We start from the raw sequence: 14,384 nt of genomic DNA, 5'->3' as shown, positions 1-14,384 counted from the left end.
AGCAAAAAGGCTAAGAATTGAACATTTTAACATGTTAATTTAAAGTCAGTTTTTCAAAAATATTCACATTTAAATTTAATTTTATACTTTCACTTTGTGATGTCTTTTTTATTTTTATGTGTGTATATTAGTGATGGGACGATTCTATTATTTTTCCCCAATTCTGATACAATTACTGATTCTGTTTTTAAGTTTTGATTCCGATATACAATTACAGATTCCGATTCTTTTAAAATCTCTTAATATGTAGTTGTAGATAATTTTTTTTTTTTTTTTTGTCATTTTCTTTCGAAATTACTGTAAAAATGCATGTATTATATACATATATTTTCCCAAACATTAAATGTACACTTTTGGAGTGATTAATAGATTTTAATTTTATTGGCTGTTTATAATCAATAAATATTTATTTTATTTTTAGTATGAAAATGAAAAAATTTTTTTAAATAAAACCAAAAAAACGAACAATTCAAGAAATCGTTTTTGGCATAGAAAAATAGGCATTAATTTTTATTATTCTGATACCTCAAAATGTTTTAATTTTTTTAAATTTTTTTTTATTCTCAATTCCGATTAATCATCCCAACACGTGTGTTAGCAAGAAAACCTGACGTCACTTGGAATTAAATGAGAATCACTGCAATGTACTTTTTCATTATACTCATGAACGCCATATTTCTTTTACTTTTCTTGTCCTTATCTTCCTGTTATTGCCTCCTTATATAGTTGGAAAAAGCCGAATGTTAGAAAACTGTGGATCAGTGGTTTATTTTATTTATATATATATATATATTAGAGACAGAAATAATAATAAAAAAAAAAAAAAGGAACAAACCAAGTTATGTGTTCATCAATGTTTCGTCTTTATTGTGAGACTTTTTCTGGATGAATGAAATTAAGAAAACTTAACACAAGTACAAATATTTGAAAATATGTTTTTGACGTAATGAAATGTATGACCCTGTTCCATTTCGGGAATGGAAAAAGTCATTGGAAATTTTTAAAAAATGAGAGGGGGGGGGGGGAGATAGCGTTGTGAAAGAGAGTAAGATTTTTTTTTTTTTTTTTTTTTAATAATGTCATATAGCCGTTAATATATTTAAAGATGTAATGCAATTCATATTCTTTTTGAAACAAATATGTCCGTTATAATTCCAATATGAATGTGAAACTGAAATTAAATGAATTTATTTTTGCTTCGTAATTTATTGACTGTTTATATGCATTAATTATATGTAATAATTATATGTATTAATCATTATAGGTGATGTTTTCTATGGTGTGATAAAATTAAATTATGTCCTTTTTATAGAAGTTTACTTATTAATGGCGATACATTATAGAAACCTCCACGTCGTTCAATTGTGCTTGAATTTGCGAAAAGCGCTTATTCAAGAAGTCTATGTTGTGGTTTATTTGAGATATATATATATATATATATATACACACACACACACACATACACGGTGTCCACAAAGTCTGGCTACATTATGTAGCCAGACTTTGTGGACACCCTGTAGATTATGCAGCCAGACTTCGTGGGCACCGTGTAGATTATGCAGCCAGACTTTGTGGACACCCTGTATATATATATATATATATATATATATATATATCATGCACATACAGTACTGCTTCCCTGTATCACAGCTCAGTGAGGTTAGCCAACTATCTAAGACTGAAACTCAACTGCCCAAATGACAGTTGGTGCTTCTATGGTTTTTATTTTAATACAATCAGATGAAGATATTTGAAATTTTAAGGGTGTTCTGTCCGTCATGAATTACTTCGAATTGTAGAAGCATAAATATTTGCTACATAAACAGCAACAGATTTTGTCCCACTTCCATTGTCTTCCCCAGAAAATTTTATACAAGATTTAAATTTTATATAAAAATAAGGTATATTTTTAAGTTTTTAGAGGGTTATCCACTCATAGACTTTTAGAGGTGAACTTAGATTTGAGAATACTTCCATTGTCTTTTTCGGTAAATATTCCAGAATCCAATTCTATGCTTCATAAATGAACTGTTACTGTACAATATGGTGTTCCTACATTACTTCATGCACGATCAAGTTCATTTTATGCTTAGGTCATTAATGTCTTGCATGTTTTGCACGTCACAATTCGCTGGGCATTTGCTATAAACATTACCAAATCTCAAAATATAGTGATGGTTCTTATTATAGTCTGTGCATGCGTGTGTTTGTTTGCATGTTTTCAAAAAAAACAATTGCAAAAAAAACGAAAAGAAAATTAAAATTCAAGTTAATATACAATTCAATTGTGTATAAAAAAAAAAAAAAAAGAAGCTGATTTTGGCATAAAACGAACAAAAGATGGTTGAAATGCCATAAGACCCAACAATGACATTGTTCTGTTTTGTCTTCTCTGCTTGAACATATTCAGATGGGATTTTTGAAATCTTATATAGAATTTGGTTCTTTGATATAGCAGGGGTGCATGCAAAAACAAAATAGATGTTTATCTTTAGTTTAGGAGCACGCATGAACCATGACATTTCACTTTTATTTAAATCAAAGATTTCTTGATAACAACTTAGACTTCGAATTTAACAAGAATTTTGAACTACCATGAATACTAAAATTGTTTTTAATCTAATACAATAAGGCATTTTGTCTTATTAGTAGTCTTTTTTTTTTAATCAATCATCTGATTATCAAAGATGGTGATTGGCAATATTAGATGAATTACCAAAGTAAAACAGTTCAGACTTTACCCATTTTAAAATAAATTGTTCCAATATCAATATGTTATACCATCTAGCACCCACCCTGGGAGTTTGGGGGGAGAGAAAACAAAAAGAAATATAACAAAAGAAAAAATAGGTTTAATGGGTACACACAGGTGTGGAAGGTGAGCTTGGTGGAAAAACCATGGAAAGGAATTTGTTTATCGACTCGTACAAAAGGCAGCCAAAATAGCAAGCAAGGTGGGGTAGTTATTTAACTTCACAAAAAGTGATTTTTTTTTTTTTTTTTTTTTACAAATTCCTGAAATCCTAACAATTATGTAACCCAACAATGATTGTAATTTAACGTTAAAAATATCAAAATAATTATTTCAGTTGTGTAAAGTATTTCTATATGCAACAGTTTTAAATAATATTAATGTTAGATTCATTAATAGATGTCTAAATGTTGCGAGTTGTACATTTTTGTGTAATTTTTTTTTTTTTTTAATTAAAAAATTTTTTAAAAAACTTTTCAGCATCGACAGTTATGTAGTGCGCACATAGATAAATGCTTTGAACAAGTATTATTTATGGAATTTCCACAATTGTATCCTTCATCTGGTGTATTTTGCTCCTCTGCGTCAAATAATTACTATGAACAATTATTTGTAAAATTAATGTACCTTTCAGAATACTTGGTTATAGGAAGTCAATTTCCAAAACCCTTGTCGGAATTTATGACATATTTTCATTCTATGGACGTCTAGTACATACACAGACCCCATGATATTAATCTACCATCTTTGGACAGAAGAGATATTAAATTTATTGTAATTAAAAAAACAAAAAACAAAAAAAAAAACACAACAGCGCAAAATGAAAGTTTTTTAATAATGCTATAAAAATATTTTGATAACAAAATTAAATTTACATTTTTTTTTTTTTTTTCAAAATCTTTTTAGTAATAATTGCTAAACAAAAATTTACAAATGAATTACCCTTCAACATTCCAAGTCATTTCTAGCTTCAAAATTCTTAGCAAATGCTTATGTATCGAAAGATTGATCATGTCATGTTAATCTCTTTTTATAAAATTGAAACTTTCACAAGTTATTTATATCCAATCAAATCAAATTGGTAACAATGTAACCCTGATATAAGAGACTTCTTCTCAGACATCTACGGCTCTCTTATATCCGGGTTACACTGTACATTAACACAGGATCTAATTTGGGACCAGAGAAAAATCTCTTATATCCGTTTTTCTTATAGTCTAGTATCTTATATCCGGGTTACACTAAAATGAACCATGTGAATTTCCAAAATCTCATGTTGAAAAAAAAAAAAATAAGGTTAAAAATGAAAGTAAAAGGACTCCCAGTCGACATCAAGTAGGTCTGGTTTAAAATATTGTTTCTGTGATAATCTTTGCTGTTAGAGAGAAGGTGTGCGTGTGCGAGTTTGATCCCTATGAATTCAAAAATAGCTTGGCCGATTTTTATGAAATTTCACAGGAAGGTACTTTATGTATCTGACAGTGTTAGAGAGGTTTTGTATTGAAATGTCTTTGATAAGTATCGATAATTGAAATAATCCAATGAAAGAAGGAACAAGCGCTTTGACCAAAGTTAACACCCTTACACAACCTAACACCACAAGTGCATTTGATAAGTTTTATTACAACACAAGCTGAAACACTCGACATATAAAAGTAGCAATATGTTCTTTGATATGACAGGGGTGCATTCCAAATATTTCTATTTAAGCATACTTGAACCATAATACTTGAGTTTTTCGTTTTAAATCCAAATTCAAGCCATTATCACTGCACAAGCAGTAAGGCCAGGCATATAAAATCAACAGTAGGTTCTTTGATATGACAGGGGCACATTCAAAATGAAAGTTTCCATTTAGAACAGAATTGAAGTATGATACTTGACTTTTGCATTTTAAACTTTGCTTCAAAACATTATGAAAATAATTTTATACATTCAACAGTAAGTTTTAATGTAGACTATAATGTATTGTGAACTGTCACTGAGGGAAGGCATGTGAAACTTCCTCCCAGTGCACCATGATAGATTCCCAACTAGAGCAGTCAATCAATCGATTTGATTTAAAAAAAAAAGGGGGGGGATTTCATCAATTTTGTTAAAATCAACGCTAGCTAGGAAAACAATTGCACTGAAAAAAGAATAGTGAGAAACGAGCGTAAAAATTTTGTGAAGTTCAACGTACAAGCGGTTTTGATTTGGTTGAAGAATTTGTGCAACAAAGTCACAGACGGTTGTGTTACCAAGCTACTACAAGCAGACCTCATTTAATGAGAATGCTATGGTTTGACATGAAAGATCTGGGGCAAATCTTCAGGAGATTCAGTTTACCTGCTCTCTAAGTTAGACACAAGGTCAAGTGTCAGTTTAATGAAAGCTTCTGTGGAACAAACTGGATTCGAACTTGGCATGTTCAGGTCATTAACCATTTAGCTTCCCCCTGCTGGAATTTGTTAATTTCATCTTGCAGGACATACCCTTATCCTTTTATATAGATTCCTCAAAGAATAAGACAGCATAAGGGGAGTAACTCCTTGATAAAAAAAATTCATGCGACAAGACTGAATAAAATAATGTTAACTACCGGGACTTGTGGAGATTCCACAGGGGGACTCATACGTAATATATTGATGTTGGCATTCTGTAGATGTTCAGCGTAAATGGAGATGCTCTGATATTATTGTAGCTTTTTTGTTAAAACTGCAAAAGTATTTATCTAAGCTAGCATGAACACCCGGCAAAGCCCGGTCGTAAAGTACGCTTAAATATGATATTTTAATTCTTGCAGATTTCGTATATATTATAGATTTAATATTCTATCGATTTTTATAAATTATAAAGTCGCGATTTCAAAAATAAAAAAATATATATCCATATGATTTGGGTGTATTAGCTTGAATTGAAACTGAAATAAAAAAATATTTATATTATATTTATAACTTGTGTTATAAATAAATATATTTTTTTCATAATTATAATATAAACTCATATATAATATATATTTATAATTATAAATAAATTCAGCCATAATCGAATCCAAAACTTATGAAAAATTCTTGGTAAAATTATGGACTTCCATTTCTTGGCATAAATAACAATATAACGACCCGGATCTAAACGTGACACAGAAAATAACACACACGCTGTCATATTAATATATAAATAAATATATGTAGATCGTTTTCCATAATTAATTCTTTATTAACATGGATACCTGCCATTGCCCAGGGTAAAAGCGTAACATATTTCTATTAAAACTATCTTTTTACACCAGTCTATTTTTCATTCTGCCTCTTCCCCTCCCTAGCTAATTCATTTTGCTGGACATACACCTCTCTTTTATATAGATTGCTCCAGGAATGAGTCAGTATACGGGAAGGAACTCCTTGATAAAATAAATCAGATTTACTACCCTTTATGGCTAGACCCCCCCCCCCCCTTATTCATTTTTTTTTTTTTTTTTTTTTTTTTTTAATCTCAGACATTATTCATCCTGGGCAATACTGATCAACAATATATTAACTTTGTGAGTATTTGTTTTGTAGTGTTTGTTTTCTTTTACTTTTAGCTGGACATACAAACACACATACATACACATAAGGAACTTTGTCAGTGTGTGTGTAAGTTCGTTCTTTATAGACTCTGCAAGGGCTGATCCAATTTTTATGAAATTTCACACAAATGTACTTTACGTATTAATGTCTTCAATAAATATTGATAATCAAAAAAAAAAAAAAAATCCGATGAAAAGAAGAAACAGGTTGTATAAGATGTTAACTTTGATCAAAATCGCCTAACATCACAAATACATTTGAGAAGTTTTATTACCACACAAGCAGAAAGGCCTGGCATAAAAAGTCAACAGTAGGTTCTTTGACATGACAGGAACGCATTCAAAATAAATGTTTGTTTAAAACACAATTGAACCATGATACTTGACTTTTGCATTTTGAATCTTTGATTCAAGCTGTTATATATAAAAATAATTTTATAAAATCAAGAGTAGATTCTCTACAGTGCAATGTAGACTACAATGTATTTTGGACTAAGTCACTGCAGGGAGGCATGTGAAGCATCCACCCAGTGCACTGCTATGGATCCCCAACTAGAACAGGTAAAAAATTTTTTTGATTTAAAAATGGGCAATTTCACCGAGTTCAATGACAATAAAATATAAGTGTGTGAAACCTCTGTTCATCATTGATTGAGATTGTCGGACTGACTTCCTCATCTTGGTTGTTATTGTCACAACGTTTCGGCCGTTTTGCCCTCCGGCCTTCGTCAGGTAAACCGTTTGTTAGGAGTCTCGAACCCAACCCTTTATTATTATTACGGGGGTACCGTGTTCGGACTCCAGCTAGTTGCTGATTCTCTATTTTCAATGTTATTTTTTCACTGCCTTCGTTCAGGATTGAACTCAGCACCTTTGGGTAACTTTAAACTTTGATACAACGTCTAGGACCACTCGGCCATATGTCACTAGGACAATTCTTAGTTGGTTTTTGTTAATGTTAAACCGATGTTATTCAAGGTTTTCTCTCTCTATCAGAGGTGTCCAAATTGCATTCAGCTCTATGCTTGGTTTGCTCAGTAGGTTGTTATGTCCGAGCATGTGAGCTGTTTCTTTAAGTTTTCTCACTTTCCAGTGGGTCTCTCTATTTATTATTTTTACTTCATCCCATAGGGGGCGATGGTCTCCCCTCTCCATCCAGACATGGTTGGCTATACCCGATTTTTCCGTCTCCCCTTTAGTTACCGCTTTTCGGTGTTCTTCCACCCTTACTTTAAGGGGGCGGCATGTTTCACCCTTGTAAACCTTTCTGCAACTGCATGGGATGGAGTATATGCAGCTTTTGGTCATGTTCTCATCCATGCGGGGCTTCACTCGTACCAGGTGTCGTCTGAGTGTTGACTTGCTTTTGAATACCGTCCTGATGTTGTAGGGGGCACATATTCTCTGAATCTAGCATACTATCCACCAGACGTGTTAATAGTATAAGAGAGGAGAATGAAACCCAAAAACCTCCAACGGTCTGCCTACCATACATACGAGGCATCTCCAAAAAGATTCAGAGAAAACAGAGAATCAGCCTAGCTGGAGTCCGAACACGGTACCCCCGTAATTATAATAAAGGGTTGGGTTTGAGACTCCTAACAAACGGTTCACCTGACGAAGGCCGGAGGGCAAAACGGCCGAAACGTTGTGACAATAACAACCAAGATGAGGAAGTCAGTCCGACAATCTCAATCAATGAAAACACCTCATCTCAAAAATACAGAGAATTACTATCTGTTCATCATCATTCAATCCCGGGCAACGTCAGATCTCCCTGCCAGTATATAATAGATTTCAAAATTTTTGTCATTTCAATCCATGAACAATAAGGCAAGCTTGAAAATAATCCCCAGGGCTATATTTTGGGATGTAAATTGATATAAGCTTGATTTTATTTTCAGGGAAACATGGTTGTGTGTATACTTACATCAAAAGAAATCTTACACATGTTTCAGGAGAAAAATTCAAAGGATACTTATGCATGAAAATTGATATTAAATTACAGTACAATATAACTGATCTGCCATTTTATTTCCAAACTTTGTAATAGAGCTATAAATAAATAGCTCTTTAAGGAGAGCATATTAACTATTGAGCTTGATTTGAACCATATAAGAGAATTTTTTTATATCACATTTATACACATAACCATATATCATTCAAACACTATCTGTTTGAATATATGGTTAAGTGGCAGTTTTAGTCGTTTAGAACTGTTTTAAAGCTTCCCCGCTCACTCATTTTTTTACCCAAATTTCAAACAATTATTACAGTTTATAGATTACCTTCTCAGCTATATTGTGAAAAAATTTTTTTTTTCAATTTTCGTTCAGTAAAATAAAAGTTATGATGAATTTTCTGGTGTTCAAAACCATAAAGAGGTGAGTAACATTTTTTATAATTGGTTTCCATAGCAACCACATCGCTTCAGTGACTACTGTTGCTACCAATTCACCGCTCTCGCGAAAAGAGAAGTAACAAGTGAAACAGAATGAATGGAAGATAATTGGGGGGATTTTATTAAAAGCAGACGAGTGTTGTACATTGTTATTACATATGTGTATGTTATGTTTATGGGGGCAAAAAAAAAAAAAATAAGACTGAAATTAAACAAAGAACAAGTGAATTTACTGGAAGCCTAGAAAAATCATGGATTACAATAGAAAAATGCAAGCATGAAAAATAATATGGTTAAGCTTAAACATGGGAAAGTAAAGGACTAGTTGTTAAAACTGGAAAAAAAAAGGACAAGATATTCTAATAAAAAAATATAATAAATTTATAACTTCAAAAAAAAAAAAAATTCTAAATTTTCCTTTTCCAGTTTTAACAACTAGTCTTTTACTTTTCCATGTTTAATTTAACCATATTACTTTTCATGCTCACATTTTTCTATTGTAATATATGTATACATATAATATTATATATAATTATTTTAAGGCAATATAATACATTATGTATAGATTTTCCGTATTTACTTCAACAGTGCTCAATATGAGTAGAGCAAGGTAGTAAGTTACGAAAATTCATTATTTATGATAATTAAGCTACACAGAGACATCCACGTTTCATCCCTGTAGCGAATTGTCAAATTAAGTACACAGCCTGATGATTGAAATGCAGATGACCATAAGTTATGGACATATATGGCAATTAAGCTACACAGAATCTTCTGCATTTCATCTCTGTAGAGAACTGTCAGGCTGGAATGCAACAAATTTGTGTTTTTATATGTACACGTGGTGCTTATTTTAGTTAACTAACCAATCAGATTCATTGTTACTCTTGCATGCAGGTTTATATCTTCACCAGGCTTTAGTTTAGCTGCTTCTAATTCCTGTTCTATTGTTCTGCTTTAAATAAGTAACACATTTTTTTAATCTGTCGGATCAATAGCTGATCCTGTCTTAACACGAATGTGCTTAGAGTAGTTTTTTAAATTTTATTTTAGTTAATAATTTTATTTTTCCTATGTATTTTTATCCTAAAGCAAACTTTATTCTGTGTATACAGCTTATTGTTATTTCACTTCTACAGTTGAATAGATTTTTTTTATTTTTTTTTAAAGTTTAGAATCTTAAATTTCTCATTTAGACATAATCTATACGGATCATCTAAATTTCTAAATGTACTGGCCTGTCATATTATTTTCCACTTGACTTTGCTTAGCACCTGCTTTCTTTGAACTTCCAGTAATGGGTTGTTAGCACTGTTTTTCTCATTGAATGTGTTTTTATGATTGTTTTATCTGATTTTAAAATTAAAAGAAGTCGTAACTTTAACAGATTTTATTTTAGTAAATATTGTCGCTTGGTAAACAATGTTCAATGCTTATGCAATCATCAGTGTAGGGAAACAATTGGTGTTAGTCATGAGATTCAAACCCAGCCATGAAGTCACCTTTTGCTTCATTTGCCGAACCTCTACCTCAAAGGTCATCAAAGAATTGTCATGGGAATGAAGAACTATTTAACGCCGAATTCGGACAAGTACATTAGGTAATCTAGAGTGTTTGCACGAGCGGAACTTGTGAACATTGCATAGACGTTAGTTGATTATCATAATTATTACTCCACAGACAGTACCCATCCTTAAGTATTCTTCAAGGGGCTTGATAATTATAATTGAATAATAATTATTCATTTTTACCTACAGATACTAGTGTTTTATGCTTACACAATATGTATTTGTCAGACACACAGTGTCTAATAATTATATATTGTTTCATTTTTTTTTTTTTTTTTTTTTTTTTTTTTTTTTTTTTTTACAAGGGTGTCACCACGTATCAAGGCCCAGAGGCCACTCGAGGATAAGGGTTAATAGGTATACATTAGTCATTGTGATTTTAGCATAGTAAACAGTGGGAATGTTGAAACTTGGATTACTTAGGGGGACGATTCAATTAGAACTTGTTCACACTGGACTTTTTCTTTTTTTTTTTTTCATAGGCATCAACTCATTATCAAGGCCAAGAGGCCACTCAAGGATAAGGGTTAAAGAGTGTACAGTAGAAATTGGACAATATAATAATCATTAGTAATGAAAGTTTGTTAAATTTGATAACTTATATCATCAAGAACTTATTTACGTTAGACTTGAAGACAACCATATTGTAGTCAGCCGGAAAGCAATCGTGGGTAATCACAAACACATCAACCAGAAATGGTGCATTGTGGGATTATTAATATTGTGTATTGTATCAAATGATAAATTTTTTTTTTTTTTTTTTTTTTTTTAAATATAAAAAGCAAAACCAATTTTTTCATTTTCTTGTGTCACTTGCTTCCCTTTGATCAAGTTAGTTTTCAGAAGATTTCAATGATTTCTTCCGAATGAAACCATAATTTGTATTTGTACTATTTTATTTGTGTCCTTGATAGAGACGGAAAAAAATTATTTTTTTTTTTTTGCTTTTTCACCTTCAGCTTACATTCAGGATCACATCTCCTACTGTTAGAATTATAACCAATGCATCTTTGAATATATAACATACACATGATATAAGGTGTATTGTGCATAGATTTTTAGTATTTACTTATGTATTGAGCAATGCTTAAGTAGATCATTCGAGTAATTATAGGGGCAACTTGATTCATTAAAAAAATTACCTGGCAAATATACCTGGTGGACCTAACCAGTGGGAGAGATTCAAACAATTGCACTTAAAGGGACGGTCAGAATCTTAAAAGGAGCTCTTGGTTGGAATATACGAGATAGCTGGTGAATGTTTGGCATTTGAGAGGATGCTTCATCCCCAACTTGAATAAACTAAGAAAATTTTTTTTTTTTTGGGGGGGGGGGAGAGCTTAGTAGTAGTACGAATATATATATATATATGGCAATTAAGCTAGATAGAGGCATTCATGTTTCATCCCTACAGGGAATCAAAAATGGACATCTCTGTAGCTTAATTGCCATAGAAATATTTTCATACTATATAAGAAAAATTCTTTTTATTTGCATCTAAAATCGTTTTTTTTTTTTTTTTTTTTTTTAAACAGCTTGTTTATGTTTCACTTTATTCAAGATGCATCTAAGAGTTTACACATTTTCAACCTTATATATATATATATAATGAAATATGCCTTAGAGAAAAAGTTCTGCCTAAATAAAATAGAATTAATAGACAAAAAACGTCTATTTTCGATCCTTTCCAGTTTCCGAATAACAGTCTTCACTTCTGGCAGGAAGTGGCTGATATAGTCACCATATTTTATTATAAGTCCGATTGCTATTCCAATCCTTCAGGATTCATCGTCAGGGATAAATTAATCTAACTGGTTTTGAATAATTTATATACGTTTTTATTCCCCCCCCCCCCGCTTCTCTTTTCTCTATTGGTTAATTATATTATTTTATTTATTTTATCCTTTTTTTTCCATTGGTTAAAATTAACAACTTCCTGATATGTTTGAAAAGCTATTAAAATAAATAACTTTGCAAACATTTCAGGATATTATTATTGTTAAAGTTTATTTTATTGATAATACTTCTAGTATTTCAAGGTTTTGGTTATTATTGGTTTGCTCAAGAATAGATGTGTTGTTAACTAAAATCTTCCTAATTTGGGACAGGAATGTTGATTCGTCAAGTGGTTAAATATAGTACTGTTTTCGGAGTGATGCATGGTTAATCTCCTCGATTAAGTGGTGGTAGTCAAACCTATATATGTTTTCACCTTTATTTTATATATATATATATATATTCATATTCATTCCATCTTGCAATTTTCTATGCAATTGCTGGTAGTCTAAACTGACAACCAGTTTTCAAAAATATATGACCATTAGCAAACAATATCCAATTGTTTAATCGATTTAATTTTTGAAATCTGATTTGACAATCAATTTCCAGATGTAATGACCAAGATAAATGTGGACGTTTTTTTTTTTAATTTCATTTTCAAGAGTCGAGATGGAATCATGAGCGGAGATGTATGTCTGAAAAATATTTCTTTGCAGACTTGGTGATACTCACATCAATTTGAATCTTATTCTTAATCTCAATTAAACACTGTTCTGATATGCTTTGGCAGTTCTTTACTTTCAATTCAGAGACATTCCGACCGTGTTCCAGGATGACTCTGCAGAGTAAACGCAAGAAAGAAGACAAAGATTAAAAAAATTGTAAAGAATGATCATTATGGCAAGGAAGAGGCAGAAATGGAAAATTTTAAAAAGGCGGAAAGAATTTTATGATTTAAAAAAAAAAGAAAAAAAGTTCTGCTTTTGAAAACAACATTTTGATGAAAAAAAATGTGAAAATGTATCCCCAAATGAGAATGTCTGAAGGTATCGGCTTCATGACCAAATATTAATGTTGTTTTAGTTTTCCTTTTCCTGTACAAAACTCAATCATGTTCTCCAAAGTCAAAAACAACAATTTTCCTTTACAAAACAATCAAACCAAACACCACAAATAAATATTTGAAGATATAAAAGAACTTGAAGCATAAAAAACCCCAAAAATATCACATGGCCATGAAATAATATTTGAAAAAAAAAAATCACATGGCCAGACCATCCGTTCATTGGAGAATGCATTTATGTTGAGGAAAATAACAAGTGAATCACAAACCTCAAATTGACAATAAATTCCAATAACAATTTTAACAGTAGTTCGTAAATGACAGAGATTTTTCTGATTCTCTCTCCTTTGATTTTGAGCACAAGGTACAATGGGGAAAAGGGTGATCGGTTAATTTTAATGTATCTAAAACCGACCTTCTGTCTTTCCATCATCAACGCTCTGATCCCCATCTGGCATCAATTGAAATGAATGGCTGTTATCTTGGGGAGGCTCCATGTTTTGATAAGTTTCTGGGTCTGACCTTTACTCCTAACCTGAAATGGAACACTTACATTAAATCTGTTGCTAAGGTCGCTGGAAAAATGGTTGAATCATTCTACCGCTCCAGTAGATATCTTACTGATTTGGAATGAATACTACTGCTGCTGCTAAGAATGAACTTTTCTCTGTTATTGATGAAAAGAAAAAAAGAAAATAATCCGGGATCAGAAAGAAGCGAATATACCGAGAGCTGACGTTCTGTGCGCGTTCTAAATTATTGTTGTTACTTGTTTTCGGATATATTTTTTTTATGGAATTCTGTTTTTGGTGTGATTGAAGAAAAAATAAAATCTACTGCCATTTACAGGGATTGAACTCAATCTTTAGATTATAAAAGTTTTGTGTTTAATACATCTCTTTCCCAATTCACCTTTCATGGTAACATGTCATATCATATTCAGTGGGAGAGAACTTCAATCCCTACTAGACACTGTCCTCGAGTGTCTAAGGTCTCACCAAACAAGGGTTTGTCAGGACAACCTCACATGAGAATACTTTTCCCTGGAAGTAAACCCTGATTAAATATTCAAAATCACATAGTATTCGCAGCCCAAATAAGATTTTCTCAGTATGACTAACCCAGACTGGCTTTTATGCGAAATGATACACAAGAAAGATATATTATAACATCAGGGATGTGAGGTCCGTTATAGAAGCATTGATTTAATTTGAATAAAATAAAATACACACCAGGTGCACTTGAAAGTCAAATTACAAGGCAATATTACG

General features: G+C 31.5%; 1 protein-coding gene across 2 annotated transcripts in view; it reads right to left on the bottom strand.

Annotated features, from left to right (window-relative positions):
• Positions 1-1,051: 1,051 nt before the first annotated feature.
• The window catches only part of LOC145280008 (uncharacterized), a 116,932-nt gene continuing 103,599 nt past the window's right edge, over positions 1,052-14,384 (bottom strand). For both annotated transcript variants that reach the window (XM_080131638.1, XM_080131637.1), the window contains exon 5: positions 1,052-12,888. In XM_080131638.1, coding sequence (XP_079987764.1) covers positions 12,726-12,888 — 163 coding nt within the window. In that variant the 3' untranslated portion in view covers positions 1,052-12,725. The remainder of the gene's footprint in view (positions 12,889-14,384) is intronic.

This window comes from Euprymna scolopes, chromosome 7 (genome assembly GCF_053919585.1).
Source record: "Euprymna scolopes isolate OS-2025 chromosome 7, ASM5391958v1, whole genome shotgun sequence".
NCBI classification, from domain to species: Eukaryota; Metazoa; Mollusca; class Cephalopoda; order Sepiida; family Sepiolidae; genus Euprymna; species Euprymna scolopes.
The sequence above is the reverse complement of the archived record's forward strand: the minus strand, read 5'-3'. Positions and strand labels throughout refer to the sequence as shown.